This window comes from Molossus molossus, unplaced genomic scaffold, assembly GCF_014108415.1.
Source record: "Molossus molossus isolate mMolMol1 unplaced genomic scaffold, mMolMol1.p scaffold_m16_p_18, whole genome shotgun sequence".
Taxonomy (NCBI): domain Eukaryota; kingdom Metazoa; phylum Chordata; class Mammalia; order Chiroptera; family Molossidae; genus Molossus; species Molossus molossus.
In genome coordinates this window covers 28,953,499-28,979,188 of record NW_023425353.1, presented here as the reverse complement: position 1 = coordinate 28,979,188, position 25,690 = coordinate 28,953,499, and the positions used below count along the sequence as shown (strand labels likewise).

The 25,690-nt window shown below is 53.5% G+C and overlaps 1 protein-coding gene across 4 annotated transcripts in view; it reads left to right on the top strand.

Moving 5' to 3' along the window:
* Positions 1–25,690, top strand: part of SLC6A6 (solute carrier family 6 member 6) — a 79,579-nt gene that overhangs the window by 47,965 nt on the left and 5,924 nt on the right. For all 4 annotated transcript variants that reach the window (XM_036266454.1, XM_036266452.1, XM_036266453.1 and 1 more), the window contains 7 exons: positions 8,667–8,799; positions 14,916–15,050; positions 16,174–16,277; positions 16,410–16,534; positions 20,261–20,373; positions 23,967–24,104; positions 25,241–25,343. In XM_036266454.1, the coding sequence (XP_036122347.1) occupies positions 8,667–8,799; positions 14,916–15,050; positions 16,174–16,277; positions 16,410–16,534; positions 20,261–20,373; positions 23,967–24,104; positions 25,241–25,343 (851 nt within the window). The remainder of the gene's footprint in view (positions 1–8,666; positions 8,800–14,915; positions 15,051–16,173; positions 16,278–16,409; positions 16,535–20,260; positions 20,374–23,966; positions 24,105–25,240; positions 25,344–25,690) is intronic.

The window sequence follows — 25,690 nt, the reverse complement described above, 5'->3', positions numbered from 1 at the left end:
ACCTCTTAGCTGGCACACGGGAAAGTTCTTCTAACACGGTCCTCGGGGGCAATTAAACTTATATTAGTGCACCACTTCCCCAGCTCTCCATGTGGGGCTCAGCACTCGGGTGCGGCCCCCTCTATCTGCAAATTACTGAGGTAAAGGAACCTTGAGAGCCAGAAGCAGGGAATGCTGTTAAGGAAGCAGGTGGACCCTAATCATCAGTGTGTGGCTTTGCTGTTTCCAAGGTGTCTCCCCAGCTGTTAGAACCCGGCCCAGGAACAGGCCCACAGAAGAGGAGTTGCCCGCTGGTCGGGCCCAGGCATGCGTTAGGGCCGGAGCTGGGAAATAATAGGCAAGGTCAGTTCAGTCCTCACTCGGGTGGTGTATGCCTCTGTCGTGACACGTGGGCCTTTCAGTATGTACCCCCAGGTCCCTGGGGCTACTTGGACTGGGGCTCTTTGTGTGTCCATGTTTTCCACTTGCAGACAAAGAGGGCATTACCAGCACATTCATCTCCCTTCAGCTTCCCACCCTTAGAGAGTCGAGTTTACAGACAAAGAAATGCAGCACATCATTCTTCTCGTTTGAATGGGGCCCGAGACGACGGCCTGGCCGCTCTCTGCTGTTCCTGGCACAGCCTGATCACCCGGGGCCTGCCCAGTGCGACACTGGCCCTCAGCCAGCCACTCGGGCGCCTGCTGGGGGCCTCATTGCCTCAGGCATGGATTGGCTGCCTGGGTTCGAACCCTAGTTCTGCTACTTCTAGCCCAGCCAAGGTCTACTTCTCTAGACCTCGATGTCCTCACCTGTACCTGGAGAGGGCATAGCACTGAGTCACCCTACCTCAAGACTGTGTGTGGCCAGCCCCGAGAACCTGTGTGATAAATGTGGGTCCTTGTTATTTATTTCGTGTCCTCCTAGTGGATAAAACTGCTCCTCGAGCGTATTTGGAACTCAAAGTGATATGGCCTTCAGAAGGACTGAGAAAGGCCCCCTCGTGAATGCCCATATTGTCCCCCATATTGCGAAGGGGTTCCTCTTTGCTCATCTCCCGAGGGCTCTTGAAGATGCTCACATGGGCAGTGAGGTCCTCGGTGCGTCTAGTCTTCTCTCTGCCTGTGTCCCAGGCTGGGCCCTCCTGGGGGATTCTAGGTCCCTTACCTTCCAGATCCCATTCTGAGTGCCCCAGCTCTCCTTCCTGCCCGGCAGACGTTAAGAGAGTGATTATCTTTGCACATTTCCTGGTCCTGCAGGCACCTTCCTAAGCCCTATGTGATCCAGATAGACTTGCTCAGTCCAGACAGCTCTGGCCACCTGTCTGGTGCTCCCTTCCCACTCCAGCCTTCGCGCCCCTCCTCCTGGGTTCTAGCAGAGCTGTACGCCGCCTGAACATCCAGAAGTAACTCGCCCTCTTTCCAGCACACTGGAGGACTGGAGCCACAGAGGAGGAGCCTGGGAAGCAGGTTTAGGTGAGAGGACCCGGCCGGCCGCCTGTGTGAGCAGAGGCTGAGGCCAGTGAGCTGGGCCAGGGCCTTCCGCTCAGTGCCTGCCTGAGTCAGGCACAGTGGACGACAGGGGCCTGGCCGCCTGCCCTCAAGAGCCTTCTCTTCTCTTGGTCACGAAAGAGGAAAAGATAACGAATGTGGAATGACCGACTCCCATGAACATTGTGCCAGGGTCTTGCCCCTAACTTTTCATTTTATCTTTACAGAGGCCCTGTAAATGGGGTGATTCCCAAACTGCTTTCTACCAGAAATCCCACTTCCAATTCACAGGTCCTCCTGGCTCTCCCTTTAAAGTATATTCAGAGCCTGACCACACTCCCCACTTACACTGTAACCTCCTCCCTCCACCTTGGGGCCCCTCCTGACTCTCCCAGGCCCCAGCACTGCATTCCCCGCCTTGCCCTGGCATCTCTGCAAGCAGTTGTGAACCCAGACATGTCATTTCCCAGCTCAGAGTCCTCATGGCTTTTCCCACACTGTGATCTCCTCGAGCCAGAGCGGATTTTAAGCGTTTCAACATAGTAAATGCTCCCCGATGGCTGATTCTCCTTATTAATTGCATGTCTGCATCCATTCAACTGTGTAGCCCTGAGCAGAAAGTTACTATCCCTCTCTGGCCTCATTTTCCCATCTGCAAATGGCCATAAGAGCTGGGCTTTGAGGGATGAGTAGAAGCTCACTAGGCTGAAAAGGAGAGAGAAAGGACATCTGGGCAGAAGGAACAACCCATGCATCCTGAGAGCACATGACTGTTTTGGGAACAGCAAGTCATTGGTTGGGGCAGAGCATAGGATACATAGGGTCAAGGAAGGAGGCCTCGAATGTTAGGCTAAGTTTGAGCTTTGTTCTCTAGAAGGGGGAACCATGGAAGGAGTATGAGAAGGGGAGTGATGTGCTTGAATCTGTGTTTTCTGAACATTGCTTAAACAACACACTCGTGGGGGAAAGGCTGGGACAGGTATTATGCACTGACTGTATACAGGGCCTCCGAGGGCTCAGCCATCAGCGGGCCTGGGTTCCCTTTGGGGCGAAACTTAGCTTATATGCTTTCCCCTGAAAATAGCTACCAGCTCCATAGAGACCAGCGGTGGGGTTTTCCTTGAGAAAGGCTTGCTGAGGTGCCCATGCCCCTCAGATGGAGCCCGGTCCTAGCCATTGTTTCCTTTCACTCCCCTCAGCAGCAGCAGAGGCACGGGTCTCCAAGCGGCCGTTTCCCTGGGCAAACGGTGCCTGGCGGGTGCTCAGGAGCTCCCTGGGAATCAAGACAACGAGACACCTTGGGACCTGAAACTTCCTTCTGGCCCTGGGCAGAGGGACCTTGTCTATGAGCCCTGTGCCCTCCAGTTTATGGGAGGAGGTAGTAGCGAGCAGTGGGTGATGCTCCCATCCCTTAGAGGGGGAGACTGACTCTGGCTCCCACATGTTCCAGCTGCAAATCCTCGGGGCAGTCACCTGTCCAGAGATCAGAGAGAGCATGGTCCCAGCACCTCACAGTCTGGCTTCAGTGTTACAGAAGCTAAGACGGGGCCTCGGGCATGGCTTATTAGATAGGACACTGAGGACCAGAGAGGGTAACTGACTTGCCAAAGGTTACTCAGCAGCTAGACATAGCAGAGTTCCCAGCTCTGACCTCAGATTCTGGCTGCCACCTCCAGTGGCTGTGTTTCCTTAGCTGTAAGTCCACTGTCACAGGTAACACTGTGCCGGGTGTGTGCCCCCACTCTGAGGTCATGCGTGGGGCCTTCTCTTGGCCTGGATCCCCCGTGCCCACCCATCTGCGATGCTAAAGTGCCGTGCTCAGCAGAAGCCAGTGTGATGCCCTGACCAGATCCCTGGGAAAGCCACCTGGGCTCCTGAGACAGTCATTACATGCTGGCTTTATAATTGAACTCTGAGTCACTGTATGATGGGGATGCAGAGCCTCTTCTTCTGGTCAACTTCGTCCTGCTCTGGGGTCACCTCTGACCTGAGGGTCGTGCTCCCCCGCCCCCCGCCCCTGCCCTGGAAGACAGGCGGGGCTAGATCTGGCCGAATGCCCTCCCTCAGGCTGGAGCCATGCCTTCCTCCCCGGTTCCTCCAGAGCCCTCTGGGAGCTCAGCACGTATCATTAGACTTTATTAGAATCAAAGAAATGAGTCATATTTGCAAACAAGCCCCGCTCAGCCAATCTTACCCTGCAGCTGTTAGAAGAGGGAGGCGGGAGAGAAAGCCTTGTGTGGCCCCATGCTTAGGGCGGATGGGCTCTTTTATAATTGTTGCTTCCATCAGTCTCCAGGGAAGAGCCATCGCCAATAAATGGCTGGCCGGCAGTCAAAAGGAAACGATTTGGCCCACTCGGAGGACGTATTTACATCTCTGAGTGCCGGCTGGACGGCAGCAGGCTGGCCGACTCAAAACAGACGTCCAGGCAATTCTTTTTTGGATCCCACCCTGGAATGAATCATTACTATTCTTGGACAAGAATGCAGCTTACCTCTGTATCTCCTCCCTCTGTATTAGCGATGCAGGGAAGTTTGGGGTGCTGTGGACCCCATGAAGGGCAGTGTAGGACCCAGCACACTGGTAGCTGGTCCCCAGGGTAGCATCAGAAAAAGAACCGGACCTAGGGTTGATTTTTATCTGGGTAATTTCAGGTGAATTCCTGGACCTCTCTGAGCCTCTGTTTCCACATCAACCAAATGGGTCTAATTAATTTACTCAACTAATGTCTACTGAGCACCTACTGTGTGCCAGGCACTGTTCTGGATCCAGCTGTGATCAAGACAGACACAGGCCCTGCCTCCATGGAGATGTCGTTTTAGTAGGACAGACAGACATTAAACAGATACCACAGATGACATAGAAAAGTGACAAGTGGTGTAAGAGAAGGCCAGGGCGGGGACAGGAGAGTGACCAGGGATGCTTCCTACATAGAGTGGCCAGGTGAAGTGGCATTTGAACAGAGACCTGAAGCAGGTGGGGGGTGCGTGTCATGTCACAAGTGGTCTAGGGAACAGCCAGTTCAGAGATCCAGAGGCAAGAGCATGCTCCATGTTTTCTGGGAACATTCCAGAAGCCAGTGGATAAAAGAGGAAGTGAAGGGGCCATACGGGATGAGGTTCGAGATGGGACCACCTACTGTACATGCAGTTTGACCTGGACTTGTCCCGTTTACACCTGTGGTCCCGGTATTAATAGCACCACCCTCCTTTGAGGTGTCTGGGTCTAAATGATAGAGTGTTTGGTCACATTCAGGGAGGCAAGAAAGAATAGGGCAAGTTGGGAGGACCTCATTGGCCAGGTAGGTGGGAGCCATGGGAGGATGTAGAGCAGAGGAGAGGGTGACCTGACTTGAGTATTGACAGATTGATGAGAACAAACTGGGGATTGAGAATGGAGGCAGGAAGACTGCCTGGAAAGCAGTGGGGTGGTGGCGGTGGAGTTGGGGAGAGGTGGCCAGATTTGAGGTCACCTGTACAGTCTCCTGGCGTGGTGAGGAGGCACCTGTGAGGGGCAGTGCATCATGGCAGTCCCTCTGGGGCACGGCGCTAGTTTACTGAGCACTCCCACGCGGCACGGGGGAAGGCCCAACAGATCCCGGTCTGCTGTGTGCCTGAGGCCATGGGGTCTGGCAGGGAAGGGGCTTGTGGAGGGTCCTTTGAATGGGGTCCCCTCAAAAAGGGATTCAGATAGACCACACACTTTCTGGCCTCCATGGCTACTCTTGAGACACCCTTGGAAAGGATGTCAGTCCTTTTGGCCCCGAGCCCATGTCAGGCTCTGTTATGACAACCTGTGATTGATGAGACATTTATTTCATTCCTAGGATGTCTGCATGGCCCATGACAAACATTTTCTAGAATTTAAAATAACTTGTATAAAGGTGATGTGTGCACAGTAAAAACATTCAAACAATGAACAAATATATGGAATGCCAAGTGAGTCCCCTTCCCCCGCATCCCCCCGCGGCCCCCCCACCCCCGGCAGTGACACAACCGGAGTCTGTGCCCTGCGAGAGGGGCCTGTGAGTTCCAGCACAAAGTGCATTCATCCCTTTGTACACAACGGGGAGCGAGCCCTGCGCCTTCCTCACCTTGCTTTGTTCCCTTATCTCAGGAGGGAGTTCCTTATCAGTCCCAGGGAGCTTTCCCGCCGTCCCCTGGGCTGGGCTGCCGCGTTCCTCTGTGTGTCTTTGTGTCGGCTCTGACCCTACTGTTGGCCATTTGGGTGGTTTCCAATTTTTCACTCTTGCAGACAGCGCTGCAGGGTGGACCTGCCTTCGGCCACATGTGCAAGTGTAACTGGAGGGGGAGAGCCTTGGGAATGGAATTGCTGGATCCAAGAAAACGTGCCCCACGTTGACACCGGAGGCAGTGAGATCCTACAAGGAGATAGCCACCAGTTAGGGGAAGAGCGAGTTCCCACGCAGTTTCCTGGCGGTGGCCCGCCTAGCTGGTCAGTTGTCCGGAGCGAGCCTTGCACTCGACGTGGGCGCCGCCGGTTTTCCCAGAACGATGGTGGTGGAAGGCGGGGAGGTACCAGTGGACTGTGGGCTTGTCACATGCTGGCTCCGGGGTTTCCAGCTTCTTGGCCAAGTTGCCCTTAAGGCGAAAAGAAAAGGCCGTCTTATGACTGAGCACCTACTGTGTGACTGTCCGTGAGGTTCTTGTCCTTGGGATGTCTTGAGTCTGGTAGTCAAGCCAGACTTGTCACCCCAGGATGACATCCAGGGCCTCTGGTCAGTCACCTGTGGAGCAAAGGGAAGGCTCTCTGGAAGCACGAGGACTGTGTGCTTGGCATTGTGGAGTGGGACGCGCTCTCCCTATGCTGCCCATTCACAAGGAAGCCTTGGGCCACTGCCCAGCATGCCCTGGGCCTCCATTGAAGGCAATGAGCTCTGGAGGCTGCCCGGGGAAGGGCTTTTTGTTCTAAAGCTGCTGCAGCCGCCAGATCCACGTGCTTGGCCGGGCCCCAGCTGGGATGCAGTTGGCTGCCAGCCCTGCCTTATGGGGATGTTCATGTTCCCCTGCCCCGAGGTTCCAGGTGACCCCGGCCTGCAGCAGGGACTGGAGAGATTCTTTTCAAAGTTTAGGCTCTGTTTTCTCTGTGAATCCGGGACAGGTGGAGTCCAGGGGGTGCTGGCTTTTGGAGTCAAATGGGCCTGGGTGTAGGTGGCAGCTCTGCCCCCTGCTGTCTGTGTTGGTGGGCAGTTGGATCCTCCAAACCTTGTTTTTCCTGTCTGTAAAAAGGGGCAAATGAGCCCTGGCCGGTTTGGCTCAGCAGTTAGAGCATCAGCCCGCGGACCAGAGAGTCCTGGGTTTGGTTCCCACTAAGGGCACATACCTCGGTTGCAGTTTGTCCCTGGCCCCAGTTGGGGTCGTGTGGGTGGCAACCAGCCGATGTGTCTCTCTCACATCGATGTTTCTCTCTCTCTTTCTCTCTCTCTCTCTCTCTCTCTCTCTCTCTCTCTCTCTCTCTCTCCCTCCCTCTTCTTTCTTCCTCTCTCTCTCAATAAAAAGGGGCAAATGACCTCTGGGCCCTGGATCCCATGAGATAACCGGAAAAGGCCTTGGTGTTTCCATGAGCACATACTGTCCTAGGAGCCAGTGGGAAGCCCACTGATGTCAAGTTGACCAGGAAGAAAAAGACAAAGGAAAACTGCCCTTTCTTAAGATGTGCTAGTGGAGGTGTTTCGTGGGTTGGTCCAGAGTGACATGCAAACTTTCCATTCACCTCAGTTAAGTCCTGTCATTCACTCAGCACGCACTTATTGATGCCCTACTATGTGCCACATGCTGTTTTAGGTGCCGGGAGCACAGCAAAGCAAGGCCTGGCTTGAATGCCACTTACGTGGAAATTTTGGATTTATTCAAGGTCCTCGTATTGGAGCTTCTGTAGGGGAAAGAAAAGAGGCTATGAAAACATGTCCCAGAGCCCTGACCATAGGGAACATCCCTCAACTGGCTGAGAGCTAAGGATCTATCTGGAAGGCATTCCTAGCAGCATCATGGGCAGGAGCTGTTCATGTTTTACAGATGAGGAAACTGAGGCACACTCCTCTTCCTGCCTCTCCTGCTCAAGAGTGTGGCCTTCAAATAGTGAGCTGACTTTTGTTAGAAGGAACCCAGCATCTCCCAGGGGAGCATAAGCGCTCTGTCTCCCATGGTTCATGGCCTGGAGATTTGGTGGGTCAGTGGTTCCAGTGGACTGGTGGGCAGGGCGAGTGTCCCTTTGCTCCGTGGCTGCCCTTGGTCAGTACTGCAGCAGTCAGAGCTCTGGGACAATGGGGACGTTTCTGGGCATTAAGTTGCATGGTCTTCTGAGCCATCTGCACCCTGTGCTGCCCTGCCCTGGCTTCAGATAGCATCTTCCCCCTGCCAGTGTGTCTGTGAGTAGGCACTTGTGTGCATCAGCAAGGTTCTTGGACTGCAAAGATTCAGGCTGTGCCGTGTGATGCTGGGCAGGGTTGGTGGCTGCCTTGTGCCGATTGTCCTTCAAATGGTCTACCTGCCTCCTTTTGAGACCTTCACAACCCTGGGGGCCAAGAGCTGCTCCAGGCCTCTTAGCGTCATGACGGCAACAGCTACCGTTTCTCGAGGGCTGGCTGCAACCCCTGACCCCGTAGTTCATACTTTACGTGGGTTTTCTCCTGACAACAGTCCAGGCAAGGAGGTGGGTGGGTGTTCTACAGCCACAGATGGACACGCTGTCCCCCTTGAGGCTTTCATTTTAGTGAGAGCCAGATGAGAAACAGGTGAATAAAATAAAAGAAGTGCAGGACAGCATGTTGGGAGATGGTAGCTATTTCCAGTTTACAGATGTGTCTGAGGTCTGGGAGGTTGGGTAAGTAGCCCAGACTCAGTGATTACACGGTGGAGCTGGGTTTCTGAACCCAGTGCAGAAGGGTCTGCTGAGAATCAAGTATGGAAATCAGTACCCATTTTACAGATGAAGAAACTGAGGCCTAGGGGTTTACTTAACTTGTCCAAGGCCAGGCTGGGTTGAACCCAGGTTCACCTGACTTAGGAGTTTGAATTCATCCCCTGGTTGACTTCCCCACACCTCGGTGACAAGGGTGTTAGCTATTTCCCAAGGCCAACGAGGCTTCCAGGACAGGTGACCTGTGCAAATCTGCACATGATCTAGGATTTGAACCCCAGACCTTGGCCCGACTGACCTGTACCTGTTTGCTTTAAGGCGCAACGTGCTCAGCTTGTCTTCTGGAATCGACAGCCCCGGCTCACTGAAGTGGGACCTTGCTCTCTGCCTTCTTTTCGTCTGGTTGGTCTGTTTCTTCTGCATCTGGAAGGGCGTCAAGTCCACGGGGAAGGTGAGTCGTGCTTCTGTCCCTCCCCGGCCTCATGGAGACTGGCCCTCGCCAGAGCCCTTCCTGCCCGAAACTGGCCCTGACCCAGGAGGGGGTTCGGGCTGATAATCCAGTCCTCAAAAAACAAGCAAAGCCCTGGTTTGTGACATCCCCTCATTGTTCGGTGCAAAGACTCCCACCATGTCTGATTTGAAGTTATTGATGGTTTAACAACCAGCTCACAAAATTCCTGAAAATGGAACGCACCATCAAGCTTTCTCTGGAGCCTGCACACGCTCCCAGACACCACTGTTCCCCCATCGAGGTGTCGGCCGTGATGGATGTGGTTGTAACCAGTAAGTTAGCTGGACACGAGGTTTTCTGTAGTTCTGCTCTTAGTTACCAGCTCTTAATGGACAATGGGGACCTTTGCTTTGCGATGTGCCCTGACCAGCAGCGTCAGCACCCGCTGGGGGCTTGTTAGACACGCAGACCCAGTGGGCCTGCCCTGGACCTGCAGAATCAGAAACCGCATTTGAGCAGTAGCCAAGATAACACAAATGCACCTTGGGGTTTGAGAAGCATTGCCTTGGATTTTTGCTGCTAAGTCAAATTCACTGAATTATCTTGCTACTAACATTTTAGCTGGTAATTAATATGTTCCTTATTAAGGAAAGCTTTCACTGATGATTAAGTCATTCACTCATAACCAAGATGGTAGTTGTTAACCAAAATGTTAGCCAGAACTGAACTGCTGATTAATGTGTTACATGATGACCAGGATGTTAGCTATTAACAAAGGTGGTAGTGGATAATTAAAATGTTAGCTTATAATTAAGATTTTAGGAATATATTGATATATACTGGCAATAATGAAAATGTTAGCCTATAACAAAAATGTTCTGTGTTAACAGAGCTGAACAGTTACCTGCTAACTGGTCAGTCTAATGACAGTGTCAGTGCAGAGTGGTCTGTTGTGGTCAGACGTGTGAGCCGGAACCGGCACGAAGCCATAGCGAGGCTGTGGGCGTGGTCTGCCTTTACACCCATCTGTTATTTCCCCTCATCGTTTGCATCTTGATAGGGGGAAATCTAAGATCAAAAGCCCCCAAAGGTCAAAAGAGTATGTTAAAGTGCCATTTGAGGTACAGCGGTGAGCAGTGGTGAAGTCGTTCGGAGAAGGGGCCTTGGCTGCCCCAGAATTTGGAGTTACCACAACTGAAGAGCCCCTTGGGCAAAACCGTGGATCTGAACAGATTTCAGCTGGGCGAGATCTGGGCCCCATGGTTGCAGAGGCAGAATGGGAATGATTTTGAAATGGGGGCCTGCCCCCCCCCACCCCCATGCTCTCTGCCTGTTTCTAAGGGCAGAACTACCCTGTGATCCTAAAACCCAAGATGGAAGGGAAGTAGGCCGGGCTTCCAAGATCTCCACCCGCATCTCCACCTCCAGCTCACATCGTCCCCCAGGACGGGCAGAACAGGGCGCCTCGAGTTATTCCCACAGCTCCCTCCAGCTCATCCGCCTGTGTTGTCCCATCTCATCACCTCCTCTCTTTAAGTGGTGAGGGAACTGAGCTGGGAGAGGTGAAGTGACTTGTCCAAGGTCTCTCCCTCACCTCTGAACCTCAGTTTCCTCATCTAGAAAACAGGTGGTAGAGAGGGTTAAAATGAGGTGGGCTCACACCCTGCACAATGCTTAGCATACCCTATGCAGTAAGCCAGCCCCTTGCTCGCCCTGCCTCCGTTCCCCACATGGAGGTGAGTCTGTCAGGAAGTTTCTCTGGAGCACTGGTCCCGAGCATTGCTGGGGACGTGACCATAAGCTTCGAGCTTCTATGTCTGCCAAGCGCTGTTGTAGAAGTGGGGCCTGGGGATGTGCAGGGGTCAACAAAACACAAGATCCCTGTGGTCCCAGCGCTGCCAGGCTCATTGGTTGTAACAAGGGGAATGCGAAATACAGGGTAGGGCTAAAGTAGGTTTACAGTTGTGAGCATGTGAAACAGTTTCTTCTATTATTGGATAATTATTGTATTATCTTCCATTCGAGCAGCTGTAAGCCTACTTTTGCCCCCCCCGTGCATAGGAATAAGGTAGTGACAAGACCTACGAAGAAGAAGAATGAGGCAAAGGAGAACAGGGAGTATTGGCTGCAGTGTTAACAGGGTGGCCAGGCAAGGTTCACCGAGAAGGAGACTTCGGGCAAAGATCTGAAGGAAGTGAGTGGGTGAGCCGTGTGGATATCTGGAGGAGAAAAAACTCCAGGGAGAGAGAACAGCTAGTGCAAAGGCCCTGAGGCGTGTCTGACCCAGACCCTTGAGGAGCCCCCGCTCTGATGGAGGAGGCCAATGTTGACCAAGAACAGTGGGCAACGTTTGAGAGACAATAGAGGGAGGAGGAGAATAGAATCAAAGCAAAGCAGAGTTCGGGTGCCAGAGGTCCCCTGGCCTGCCCCTAGAGACATCCTCCTCCTCTGGCAGCTCCAGGCCCCTGAGGGGCAGGTGTGGCTCCCAGAACAATAGCAGGGTCTGGGCCAGCCCAAAGAAGCCAAGACAAAAGCACAGTTAGGCTCAAGCTCCACCGCCTGCCTGCCCACCACTTGCGTGGTTTCCAGCCTAGCCACAGACCGAGGTCCAGGAAGGTGACAAAAGTCCAGACCCAGACCCTCACACAGGCACTACCATCCTGTGGACCCAAAGGAGGGACAGAGCACACGTGTCCTCAGGCGGCGCCTCTCCATCACTAGCCTCCAGGGCAGCTCTTCATCCAGTTTAGAAATAAAGCAGGGGTGGTGGTCAGAGCCAGACCTGGTTTTGGGTCTCAGCTCTGCTCCCCACAAGGTGCATGACTGTGGGCAAATCCCTTCCCCCCTCTGAGCCTCATTTTCCCCTTGTCTGAAGTGAATTGGCAATGCCATCTCCCCCCCCCCCCCCCCGCCAACACACAGGGGTGCTGTGAGGACCCTCAGGGCCTGCTGAACACTGGGCACCAACCCACAGCCTCACCTGCCCAGGTCTGCACCCCCAAAGGACGCTCAGGGCAGCAGGAGACTAGCCCAACTCTCCCGCCTCGCGGGCCACCCTCTCCCCACTGTCACTAGAGAATGAGGAAGAGTTGCAAGTTTCCAGGGTAGTTGGGCCATAGGGCATTTGGGTCGAGGGCTCAGAGGAGCCACAGAGGTTTGCCAGCAAGAGTGGAAAACTACCACGTCCTGTGGCAAGGCCTGCTGGGCCACTGCCAGAGGCCCACTGGCGGCGGTTGGCACCAGCCTCTCCCACAAGCATCCCGGGGGAGTCACGGAAAAGTTGAGAGAATAGCTCTCAGGGGCTTGTCTGTCCTTAGAGCGGCAAATTCTGCAAAACAAGGGTGGCTTTGTGAGGAGGCAGCCGAGGTGAGGCGGCCAGGTGGGGCAGTCCTGTTCTGGATTTGGGAAGAACACGAGACAGGACTCCGAGGCAGGCTGGCCTGGATCGCATCCCACCTCTGCTAGCTCCGGAACCCCGGGCAGCTGACGCCACCTCTCGGAGCCTCAGTTTCCTCGTCTACCTTTTCGGGTCGTGAGGACTAAGTGAGTTAACACGCATAAAGCTCTTAGCATAGTGCCTGGCACACAGGAAGCGCTACGTAAGTGCTTGTGAAACAAAGTACATACAGGAAAACAAGGGCCGCCACCCCCATCCCCCGCTGGTGTCCTGTGTCCCTGACACAAAGCCCTCTGGCCACCGCCTGGTTGTCCAGCCCAGTGGAGCCCAGCTAGCTTTGAAGTAGCCGCCCTCTGGGGATGGCCTGCTGTCAGCAGCTATTGTTCGGCTGCCCCGGGTGTGGCCACGGCAGGGCCCAGAGGTGGGAACTGGTCAGAGGCCTGTCCGCAGGAAGGGAGGAGCAGCTCACTGGGTTTCTTCTTTCACCCCTTCTGGGGCTTCCTGCCCTGCTCCCACCCTCCACGTCTGCCTTCTTGTCCTTGGGAAGTAGGGCTCTCTGCCTCAGGAGAAGGGACTAAGGGTGGCTGGGGAAACTGAGGCTGGAGGAGAAAGGGTGTCTGGGGAGAGTGCAGCAGAGGCAGAAGCAGGCCCACCGCCTTATGGGACCATCAGGAGAGTAGCCCCGCTAAGGTGTCTTCAGGGCTCACCAGGCGCCAAGTGTCCGGAGAGGTGAGCACACTCATGTCCCTCCTACACCCGGGAGCTGAGGCCCGGCGGCCCGGCTGGGAAGTGGCAGGAACTGTCCGAGCCCCAGTCTGGGAGATCCCAAGCTGACACCTTCTGCCACTCCGCCCCTTGCCCTGGAGGGGACCTCAGAGCTGCACCGGTGGGGGCTGAAGCCCAGAGAGGGACAGGAACTTGCTCAAGGTCTCTCAGTAAAGCTGGTCTCCCTCAGGCCTTTGGGAGGATCGACTGAGCGGCAGGCGGAAGGGCTTCGCGCGGCTCGGTGCTGTCGTTCAGAGGCGGCTCCGGGCACATCTCACTCCGCCACTTAAGTGCCATGTCACCTGTGTGGGCAAGTGGTGGACTCTCTCTGGACCTGTTTCCTTGCCTTCAACACGGGGATAGTAGTAACACCTACCTCAACATGTGGATAGGCAGAACCAACTGCACATAGATGTTACTGCACTTGGGATGGCGCCGGGCATGCAGTAAGCACTCAATAAATGCTGGCAGGTGGTATTAGCTGAGGGCGGCTGAGTAAGACAGGTCCTGAGAGCTTCATTTTAGCCTTTTTCCAAAGCCCCTTTCTGATTGTTTTTACACAAACGGATGGTGGCTACCTGAGAATTCGGCTTCATCAAGGATTCCTGGCACTGCCTTCTCCCCGCAGCACCACAGCACATTTGTCCTGTTCTCAGTCTTAGTTTCCTCACCTGTAAAACGGGTGCATTGGCTGTGGTAGTTCCTCCCTAGTCTCTTGGTCCCCAAGGCCCTCAGAGGGAGCCGGGGGCTCTGGGTGCAGACCCTGAGCTCTGCAGATATCCTGGTCAAGTCTCTGAGCCCTGCCAAGCCTCGGTTCCCCTGTCAACAGGCAGCCAGTGTATTAATTTGGAGGGCACGGTGAACGTGACGTGGGCTTGTGCCTGGGGAGCCCTCGCTCAGCCAGTGCCTTGCTGGAAATGCCAGGATTTCACTGTCCATTCAGGCACACACCTTTGAGCTCCTTCCAGGCACAAACCCTGCCTGGAATCTTCTCATTGTGAAGAAAAAGATGGGGAAATCTATCCACTAGAACCGAGGTTGTAGGATGTTTGGAGACCAGTGCTTTTAGGACAGGAGAAGGAGAGAAAGTAGGGTAGGCCCCTGGGGATGGGAAGGCCCAGGCTGGGTCATCTCTGGTCCACACCTTGCATTGACCTTGACCTGGCTGGGATGTGCTATGTGAGCCAGGGAAGGCTGTGGGCCTCCCATAGCTCCAAGGAAGTGGAGGGCCTTTCCCCACCCTGGCTGAGGGGCTTTAGAAGCCTCATGTCCTTTCCAGAGGTTCCCTTGTGCTTCCTGCAAAATCATACTGTCAAAAACAGGTCCATTTCTCGAGCACCCAACTGCCAGACAAGCGCTGTCTTGATTATGTCAGAAGCGTCATCCTGTTGAATCCTCATCTCACCTCTTGATGCTGACCTTTTGTTTCTCTTATCTCTTACACACGAGGCAACAGGCCCAGAGAGGTTAAGCATGATGCCCAAGGTCACACTGCAAGTGAGGGAATAGAACCGGGATTTGAACCCACACTTATCTGATTTTCACCATGAGTCACACTGATAGCGAATATGAACTAAGTGCCACGTGCCACCGCTGGGCTAAGCCTTTTCCGACGATTTACTCTCTTCGTTTGCATTTTCCATCTCTACCCACTAGAATGTGAGGGCAGGGATTTGTTCTGTCTTGTCCAGCACTGTATTTCTAAAATATAATTATTTAGTAACTATCTATAGAATTTTTCATTGAATCTCAGTAAATCTATGAGGTGTAGGTACTTATACCCAGGTTACAGGTGAGGCAACTGTGGCTCAGAGAGGTTAAACAATATGCCTAAGGTCACACAGCAGGTGAAACAGCAAGGTTGGCCACAGAACCCTGCCTCGGGAAAGATGCTCTAATTTAACAGCAGTGGGAGGTGACACAGGCCCCCATGAATCCCTCTTGTCCCTCACAGGTTGTCTACTTCACGGCCACTTTCCCGTTTGCTATGCTCCTGGTGCTGCTGGTTCGTGGACTGACACTGCCTGGTGCAGGCGCAGGCATCAAGTTCTATCTGTACCCTGACATCAGTCGCCTCCAGGACCCACAGGTACTGCGGGGCAGCCTGTCCTCCCTCCTACCCAGGGCTGTGGTTCTTGGGCGCACAAATCTAGCTGAGCCGTCACCCCCTGGTACTTTTCCACTGGGTGGTGGCGGATCCTTCACAGTGCTCATGGGCTTTTCCAGCTACGTGTGTATCTTTTCATGTTGAGGACTCCTGAGGCAGGCCAATTATAGAGTCTTCTTTAGGCACTGCGCCAGGGAAGAGAGAGAGAAGTCTTTCTGAGCTAGTGTCTCCTTGGAGCTGGCCTCTGCCTGCACCAGCCAAGAAGGCTGCATCGTGGGGGTGGGAGAGCCGCTGGCTTCCTTGGCCAGGGATGGAATTCGGAGTTAGTGACCTCTTAGACACTTGAGGGCTCAGTACTGAGTGTTCACCTCTGGGCACTCAGCCACGTGACCACAGGGGTTGGAGAAAACCTTGGGAGATTTTATGGGCCTGTTTAAAGATGATTTTGTCCTCAGGATCCTCAGCCTTCAGGTTGCTGCTTTGGGTTTCTCCCCCCCTCTCTCCTCACCATGGGCAGAAGGTAGAGGGGCGGGGACTTGGCCAGTATCAGAGGACAGCATGGAGGGCAGCTTTGTGGCCAGAAGGAGACCTTCCTAAGGAAGGTTCTGGGAGCAGCTTTGCCTGCATTAACCGTTAGGGGATTCTTCTCCATTCCAACTCAGGGTCCCCTGACAGCAGCCTTGACTCACGGGCTGCCACTGGCACTGTGCTAAATCTTTATTCTTTGAAACTGCAAAATAGCTCTGTGGGGCAGGGCCGTGGAGCCCATTTTACAGTGTGCAAACTGAGGCTTCGGGAGTCATATTTACTTGTCCACGATGATTTCGTGGTTGGAATCCAGACCCATTCGCTTTAAAAGCTCAGACTCTTAACCCGATGCTGAGTGACTGGGGTTTCTTTAACTTCTTGGGTTCCTTGAAGCTCAGTGTGGTCTTGAAAGGCACCTTGGATTTCAGCACAGACACTCCGATTGCAATTGAGAATTTGCACGTTTTGAGATTCTGTCCTCAGTGACCAGGTGGCCAGGGACCCACCCTGCCTACTACAGGAGGCCAGCTCTAATGGCTCCTTCTCTCCTTGCCCCCTAACCCCCGCACCCCCATAGGTATGGATCGATGCTGGGACCCAGATCTTCTTCTCCTATGCCATCTGCCTGGGGGCCATGACCTCACTGGGGAGCTACAACAAGTACAAGTACAACTCGTACAGGCAAGTGTTGTGCCAGCGGGCCTGGTGGACCTTAGAAATGATGATGATGTTTAAAGAAAAAAGAGAAGAAGTAGGGAGCGTGGCTTCCTTGTGTTGTGAATTAACTTGCTCCCTGACATATGTGTAACTTAGGGACTGTATGCTGCTGGGATGCCTGAACAGTGGTACCAGTTTTGTGTCTGGCTTCGCAATTTTTTCCATCCTGGGCTTCATGGCACAAGAGCAAGGGGTGGACATTGCTGATGTGGCTGAGTCAGGTATGGTGGTATCGGTGGCAGTGGTGGTGGGCACTGCCACCTAGTGTGTAAGCCGAGTACTGCAGGCATGAAGCCAGGCCCCAGGGGCTTTGGAGGGGGGGGACGAGCCTGGTTTCCAAAACGGACCCCCCCCACCAAGATGTCCCCCAAGTACTAAAGAGTACAAAAGCTAAATTTTAAACACTTTCATTGCAATCTGGCCCAAGGGGTGGCAGAAACATGGGTTTGGTTAAGTTGGGGAATATTTAGCTACTTTCGAGTGGTCTTCCCCCCTCCCCTCCCTTCCCCAGCAAACTCATGGTTTCCGAAACAGAACCACTTTCCTAACTCAGGCCCAAGTCAGCCACCAATCGGCATTCCATCACCACCTTCTCAGCTTTGGTTTCTGTATTTTGCACTTTGCTCCCAGCGCGCTCCCTCTAAGCAAACCCATTCATTCATTCCACTGATGTTTATGGATTTATTGAGTCTCTACTCTGTGTCAGGCACCACCGTAGGCTTGGGGTGGGGGAAGACATCGGGCATGGCAGGCTGCCCTCTGGGACAGGACAGATCTGATTTGGGGGTGGGTCGTAGGGACACTGTCACCCTCTCAGGGTGTGGGCCCCATTGGCAGTGTGCTCCTCCCCGGGACACTTGGAAGTGAAGGAGAGAGTCTTAGAATTATGCATGAACTCTGCTCAGCCAGGGATCTTAGGCTGGGACCCTGGAGCTCCAGCAAGACAGTTCGGGAATCTGAGAAGCGTGAGGTCTTCAGTTGCTAGAATCCTAGAGCCTCAGAACCACAGTATCTCAGGTGCCTAAATTCAAGGACTGGCCACGATGCACTAAATCCTGCACCTACAGCTTTAAACTGCAGTGGCTTAGACATGGGGAAGAGAACCTTAGGCTCCCGGGATCCTCAAGTCCACCTTTATGGCTTCTCTGCCCTTTTTTTGTCCTGCCCAATTCACTTTGAAGGTGGCTGTCAGTTGCCTGGAAGGTTTTTTATCTTATTTTACACACCTCCTTCTGCTCCGCCTGACCTAATTTCTCATGACCTCTGTGGGGCCTCTTGGAAGCAGGTGGGGGTTCTGAACTGAGGCATTTCAAGCCTGGAGGAGAGCACAAGGTCCTGATTCCAGAGATCACCATAGACCAGGGTTAGGCACAGCTGGAGTCCCTGCCAAGGTGTCACCCTTGCCCATAGGACCCTAGAGGTGGGGGCTCAGGGGTGCCTCAGCATTGTGCATTCTGATGTTTGCTCCATAGATGAGACCAATGGCCTGAGAACCTTGGGCTCGTCAGATCTGGGGTCTCTAGGACAGGGCCCCTCTGACATGAGGGTGTCCCCCCTCCTGCCTTCCCACCCCACCTTGGACACATGTGACACATATTTTCCTGTATGAGAATGTGAGCTCCCCTGATCTCTCTGAGCCCCTGGGCCCTGCTTTCCTCCTTACTTGCAAAGATGCCGCCTAGCCCCATCCTCCCACCCATAGGTGCAGGCCCGCGTGGCAGGTCCATGCTTCAGCCCCATGCATTTCTCCACTGCCCCTGGTTTCAAGCAGACTTCAGTCATAGTTTTCCTGCCCTGAGAAACCCCCAAAGGCAGGCCTGAGACTGAGGACACAGAAAGTATTTCCAGAAATATCCACATCCCCCTGTGAGCTGGCAGAGTGGTGAAGGGAGACAGTATACACCTCCTTCGCAAGTGGCTTTTTTTTTTTTTTTTCAGTCCAGGGCTTGCAAACCGATTCTGATTGGTTGGGAATCGCCAGGGGCATGGAGTGAACTTGGTGGTGGGAGATATGTACGCTATATAAGACGGCTGTCTGTGCACAGCTAGGTATTTATGTGTATGTATACGTTGTCAACCCAAGTTGTTTTCTTCCTCCCGTCCACTTCAAAGACCTTGGCGTTTATTCCCCACGGTGATGTCTGACAGCCGACACATCAAGGGTGATTATTTCTCTAATAAGCTTTTAACAAGCACCATATTGAGCCAAGCACATTTGAACAAGATCATTATTTAGCTGAACGGAGAGCAAACGAAGTGTAGAGAGGCGGTTCTCTGCTACCAGGCGTGCAGAGCTCGGAGCGGCCGCATTGTCCCACATGGGTTCTCTCCGAGTTCACCGTGCGCTTTTACACCGGCGCGCAGACCTCTCCCAGAGGCTGGCTTGAGAAACGCAAAACTGAAATACAGAAACGAGTGCACTGAGAACCTCCACAGGCCCCGAGGGTCGGGGGGACCAGGGGTGGGGGCCCCATTTTACATCTGTCTCGAAGTCAGCTGGACTTGACTCCTCACGCAGAGCTGACGTGTTGGGGGGCCGGGGCCCCAGCCTAGGTGGAAGCATGGTTTCCTAGTTCACCTTGGGCTTTGGGCTTAGTACGAGCACCCCTTCCACTTCTTAGGTGCTGGTTTTCTAGCCGCCTGAGGACGCTCGGTCATGGTTGGATTGTCCTCAGGTCGAGTGGACTCTGGATTATCAAAGGACTCGCCCTTGACCGCCACATTAGTATTTAATGCTGTGGGATGTGGTTTCTGGCTCCAGTGTATTACAAAGGGTTTTTTTTGTTTGTTTGTTTTTGTTTTTATTTTTGTTTTTGTTTTTTCCCCCATTCTTACACCATTCATTTGGTTCTGATATCTGCTTTAAATATCCTGCCTCCAGCCCTTTTTGTTTCACATTTCTTTTCTTGACCTTATTTTTTCTTTATAGTTGTGGGTTTTGCTTTATTTTTTCAGCTCCGGCCTTTTTGGCCCACATCTCTCGGACCCACAGGTCCCAGTACAGCTCAGTTCTTCCCCCTGGCGTCTTCTCTCAGGTCGGCTGGAGAGGGGAGACATGTCTCATGTCTTCAGAATGTTCCCGTCAGAAAGGCACCCCTGAGCCGATGGGGCTCCTGTCTGCCGAGCCCTGCCACCAGGTTCTGTCAGGGTCCCCTCTTTAGAAACCAGAAGGCCTTTGCTAGGGAAACAATGTCAGCATCTGAGAATCTGGACATGAGGAGGCTCCTGCTCCTCACTTCTCAGGTGGGGAAACTGAGGCCCTGAGTGGGCGTGTGGTGGTGAAGCCTAGGAGGAGGAGAGAGTGGGAGGGGACTTCAGTGTCGGCCGCGGGTCTCCCAGGCCTGGCAGTTTGCCCTGCACACTCTTCCCTTCAGCTCTGGGCCTCGGCTCTGACGTTGCTCAGGTGGGTGCGCAGAGGCACCCCTGGACAGACCTTTGCCCTGGGGGCCATGGTTCTCCATTCTTTTTTCTTTCCATTCATGCAGTGTTTCAGTAGAAACCTTTTCTTTGCAGATGGGGATTTAGTAGTCAGGTAACCAAACTTTTCCTCTCGCTTCCTTCCAGTAAATGTTGGCATGGTTGCTCTGGTTTGGGGCGGGGGGTGCTCCTTTTCCAAGCCGGCAGACTGAGTCCAGGCTCAGTCCCCTTTCCCACCCCAAATAACCAGTGTCTGTCTGGGTTCTGGTGTGTGAGGAGGCCACTGTGCTGCTGCTTAGGAGACAGATGCTAAAACGGGGCCCTGCCTGAGCGCCCGTGCGTCCCACCCAAAAGTGAGACCGGCCTGGTCTCTTTCCCCAGGCAGGAATCCAGGCCTGGCTCCTCCCTGCATTTTGGGTTTGGGAGACCCGCCTTAGACCCAGGTGTCTTTGTATGAGCTCCGGTGCTCTGGGTGCTCAGCCACTAATGTGTCTCCCCCTCTGTCCCTCCCCATCTTCTCTTCCCTTTAGGTCCTGGCCTGGCCTTCATTGCCTACCCAAAAGCTGTGACAATGATGCCGCTGCCCACGTTTTGGTCCATTCTCTTTTTTATTATGCTTCTCTTGCTTGGACTGGATAGCCAGGTATGTACAGATCGAGGGGCTGGCCCCGGGAACAAAGCCTCGTCTGTGCGGTGTGAGGCGGCTACAGCTTGCCTACCCTCTCACCAGACTTGCAGCAGCTTCAGCCAGCAAGGGTTCCTCTGGGACCTGGGGGTGGGAAGGCCTCCGGGCAGCAGAGGGACATCTGCCCCAAAGCTCAAGTCTTTGCCTCAGCAAGAGGAATGGACAACCAAGGGGTGTGGCTGGGACAAAGCTAAAGGTGGGAAATAAAAGGGCAAGGCCGAAGCAGAGATGGCGCGCCCCCGTGGAGTGGCTGGCAGGGGCCCAGGGGTGACCAGCGCAGGAGAAGTCAAGGGAGGGACCAATGTTTCTGCTTAAAGCACAGGTGGACCTGCCCGGCTGCACCGAGAGTCAGTGAAACCCTAACCCTCAGTGCTTCCTAAACAGCTAAGCACTAGGGAGCCTCCCTCAAACCCACCCTGTCGTCTGGCCATCCTGGCTTCTGCCCTCCTGAGGCAGACTCCCCCAACGCTGTTTCCTGTACTTCTCAACTCGCACAGGCTCAGGCCTCCACATGGTGCGCAGTGTCAGCCACCCAGGGGCTATGTCTGTCTTTGGAGTAACACAGTTCTAAGTCCCCCAAGCTGCTGTGTGACATTGGGCACATTTCCTGCCCCCTCTGAGCCTCAGTTTCCTCATCTGGTAAATGGGTATGATTCTCTCTCCATTGTCCTGTGTGAAGCACCAGGTACAGTGCCTGGTGCAGAGCAGTCAGTGGTGCTTGGAGGATGAACAGCGTGAGCTCTCAGTCACCTGACCCCGGAGATCTGTGTATTTTCACTGGGGTCTTCTGAGGGTGCAGTTTCCAGTACAGGTGTGACTCCAGAAGTGGGGAGTTATGGCGTGCAGGGCAGTCGGGTCCGGTGCCCAGGCTAGGTAGATTAGAGCTTTGCCTGTGGTGTCTGTCACCCAGGGACCAGATCTGAGGTCAGTCACTGAAAGCAAGCGTTGTGCCACTTCGTGTGTGGTCCGGGGGGTCTGACTGCCTCCTGGAAGGTCGTTGGTCAGCTGAGATTGAGTGAGAGGTGGGGGCTGTGGCCAGTTCAGGAGAAGGCTTTGCTGCCCACCCCGAGGGCAGCAGCCACAAAGCCAGTGACCAGCGCAGGTCCCAGGAACTCAGAGGAAAGTCTTAGAAGGTCGGGCAGAGCGGAGGAGGTGGTCCACCAGCAAGGTCAAGAGCAGAAAGAAGGATTTGGCAGAAAGGGAGCACGATTAGCAGAGAAGACAGAATGAAAATATTTGGGGGATTGAAAACAAAATACTTCCGCAGCTGTTGATGGGCTTGAGCTGTGTAAACAGCAGGAGGACTCCATTAATCATTCCAAGCTAATGAGTTTGGCCATCGGAGGCCCCAAGCAAATGGCTTTTATAACTTTTTCCAGACCTCTCAATGAAAGCAAAAAACAAAAATAGAGAGAGGTTAATAAATGATGGAGTCTGACATCTCCTTGGGCCCAAAATAGGCCTCTTGGGCAAGCGGAGGTGGTTTTATTCATTAGATTTTCTCCTTGGGAGGCAGGCGGGGCCAGCTGAGGACGTGTACCTCTGAGCTCAGCCCCACGTGGCCAGGACACAGGGACTCTCGGTGAGCTCGCAAAGCCGGCTCAGAGGGGATGGTTCTCTTCCCACTGTAGAGCATGGAGCTCTGCTCAGAGCACTTAAATGACCTGCCTGCTGACACACCAGCAAGGGACATGGTGGGATTATACCTGGTGAGCCAGGTGGGTCCTGGTGTGTCTCGTTCAATGGCAGAGGTTGATTAGAATTCTTCTTTTGCACTGTGCAGGCGGCCACAGTGGAGTGAAATAGAGTGGGGACGTCGCCCACGTGGAGGCAGATGCCTGTAGATGTCTGGCCTGCCTGAGGGGGACACAGTTTGTGAACAAACATCACAAGGAGAGAGCTGGAGCCCCTGTCCCGGGAGCTCACCCGTCCCAGCCCCATGATGTGGGTTAAAACCCGTTAATTGCCCGATTGCCAGTTCACTCTGATGATTTCAAATCTGCCTCAGCATCCTTGCTGAGTAGGCAAGGAGGAGAAACTGAGGCTTGGAGAGGTCAGGGTCACGTAGCTATTCAGGGAGACCAGTCTGAAGAGGCTGACGGGGGGGGCGGGGGGCATTCTCCGGAAAGGCAGGCGACTTGGAAAGAAGGGCTGGTGCAGGTCTTGGCTCTGACTCAGCGGCACTGGATCTTCCTGTCGAATTTCCCATCTCAAAAAAAGAACGAGCCTTTGTTTTTAAACTCCCTTGGAAGCTGACATTAGAGCTGCAGGTTCAGTAGCCATTTAGGTTCAAAATCCCTTAAGCTGACACAGCAATTAGAGGCTGAGACATCGGCCCCCTGTATTTGGTCCCTTTCATGAGCCTCTTGTTCATCTTTTCCCGAGTCCCTGGCAACAAAGAGTCGTTTCTCCTGTCCCCTCAGCACATGAAAGGGATCTGCTCCCTGGTCCTCCAGTGATGCATCCCCGAGGAGCAAGTGGTTGGACTTGTCTTGAGGAAACATTCCTTCCCAAAGCCTCTCCCAGATGAAAGAACAGACGGGTGCGAGTTTCAGCTTTTCAACCTTTAAAGAATCAGATCGGCCTCAGAGGGTGTGTGGTTAGCAGGGCAGTTTGTCTGTAGCTGTCCAGATGTAAAATGAGGCAACGAGCCCTTTCCTCCTGAAGTTTTGCTCTGTGCGCATGCACCTGAAGGCAGGTGGCGGGAGGGGTCCTTGCCCAGGTCAGCAGAGGCTGGAAGCAGTTTGTTGGGCAGGGGTTAGGCCTCTGACAGCACGGGGCCACAGCACGGGGCCACAGCATGGAGCTGTGTGCTGCCGTTTTAAAAACAAGGCAGCTCTCCGTGTAATGAAGTGGAATTCTCCAAGATAAATTGTTAGGTGCAAAGATGGGAAGATTCAGAAAGACTGAGGGTCATTCTAGAGCATTACCTCACATTTGGGAGCCCAGGGATGGGTTCCCAGAATCCATGAGCCCTGGAGTCATGGCTGCATTGCACTAACATACGTGGGCATGTAGGTGGGCACTCACGCAAAATTCTCTTGTGGGCCTACGATTCCCAGAGTTAAAACCACCATGAGACTGATGGGGAAACTAAGGCCCAGATTTGCCCTGGGTTACCCAGCCATTCGTCATGTGTCTGTTGAGCAACCACAGGTACCTGGTCAAGCTGGGCACTCAAGGCTTGGGAAGGAGGGGACACCACCCTCGGCTTCAGAGAGGACCAAGACCAAAGTGGGGGGAGGTCGTCTTGTTGACACACGCGTACCAGGGTGGAGGGTTAGCACTGGCTTACCAAGAAGCCGTCATTCTTGAACTGAGTCTTGAATGATGAGGGTAAGGCATTCTGGTGGCGGATGAACCTCAGCAGAGATCCGAGCCATGGAATATGGGGAGAACTGTGCATGGGCCACCATGGTAGGCCGAGCCCAAAGACCGGTTCACATGTTTGGACTTGACCCCGCAGGCTGAGTGCGGTGCCAGGCTCCTCTCTCAAAGCAGGGGGGAGGTGCTGGGCATCTGCCGCTCAACCGCTCTCTTTCTCCCCCCAGTTTGTTGAAGTCGAAGGACAGATCACGTCCTTGGTTGATCTTTACCCATCCTTCCTAAGGAAGGGTTTCCGTCGGGAAATCTTCATCGCCTTGATATGTAGCATCAGCTACCTGCTGGGGCTGACGATGGTGACGGAGGTATGTGACTGTCTCACCTGCATGAGGGGCCTTCCCTGATAGGTCACTTGGTGCCCCAACTATGTGTCTCAGAGCAGTTCAAGCAGTTCATGCCACCTCCCTGGTCTCAACAACAGCCGGATGAGAGGACCAGGGTGGGTAATCTCCTAGCCCCACCCAATTCAGGGGTCCTGCCCTGCCCGGGGTACTCAGCCTACACTGTGGAGAGGAACCCAGTAGTTGGCCCCCCCACCGTCTTGTCCCCCCATTGTGATTTCCCTGTTACCATGACAACACTGTTCTCTGTTTCTCCTTCATCCTGGAAGACCTGGGGGAGGGGTGCTTCAGCTGAAATCTATTTTAACAACAGCTCTGTTCACCCATGACTGCAGCCGCCCTTTGCAGGCCTGGAGTGGGTGGTTCTCGAGGGTAAATACTGTGGGCAGTGCCAGGGCCTGGAGTGTGCACTGTTCAGAGAGTGGGCAGGGGCCAGCAGAGGATCCATTTAAAGTGGGACAAAGAGGCGAGAGAGGAAAAGAGCAAGAGTGTCTAAGGCGGCAGTGGATCAGCATGTCTAGCAAGAAGTGGGCCAGAGGAAAAAAGATTTTTGTACTAAATAATGTAGGCATGTGAGCTTGCATAGGCCCAGGACACACCCTCTCCTGTACCTCTCCCCACCCACCTCCCCATATTCTCCAGCAGAGGATTGCATCAGCCCCCAAACTCAGTTCAGGGTTTCCCGTCACCACTTTTCCTTATTGGAAGTAAAAGTAAATTTTTTGTCTGGAAGTGTCTGAAAGAAACCTCCCCCTGCAAAAGGTAGACCACAGGTCCACACACTGAGCAGCTGGGTGTTGCTGAAGTCTTGTATGTTGGCCACAGCTGGTTTAATACCTCCTTTGGAAGAAGCTTTAGGGAACTTGTCATTTTTTGCGAAGGAAGACATGTTACTTTGCTTTCCTTTGTGTGTGTGTGTGTGTGTGTAATTTGTCAAAGATGAAGTGGAGTATCTTTTTACACAGGTATCTGGTTATCATAGTCTTTGCCAATTTTTCTTTTGGGTTTTATATTTTCTTATTGATCTGCCAGAGCTCTTTATATAAAAGGAATTTGATACCAAATAACAAATCAAACCTCTCTGTTTTTTTCCTTCACAGGGTGGCATGTATGTGTTTCAACTCTTTGACTACTATGCAGCTAGCGGTGTATGCCTCTTGTGGGTTGCATTCTTTGAATGTTTTGTTGTTGCCTGGATATATGGTGAGTACTGGTTTTTGCATATCCTTTCTCAAGTCTCTCCTTTGGGCCTATTTAGAAGCTTCAGAAACAGAATTCTAAGGGGAATTCATTCTGATTTGACCACAAAGGCTTTTCCTATCTGGACTTTTCATCTGAAGGCTGCCTCTTCCCCACACCAATAATTCTGTTGCAGCCAGAATTTTTCGTTTGCTAAAGGTGCAAGTGTGGCTGTATGTTCTGACAAACATAACTTGGCTGTGCAGGGATCTATCTATGATAACTACTCTGGGGTCCAGGAATGGTCCATATGGACCTCCTTGAGACCATGGATTGGTCAAACCAGGTTTTGAGTGGGGTATGCCTAAAGT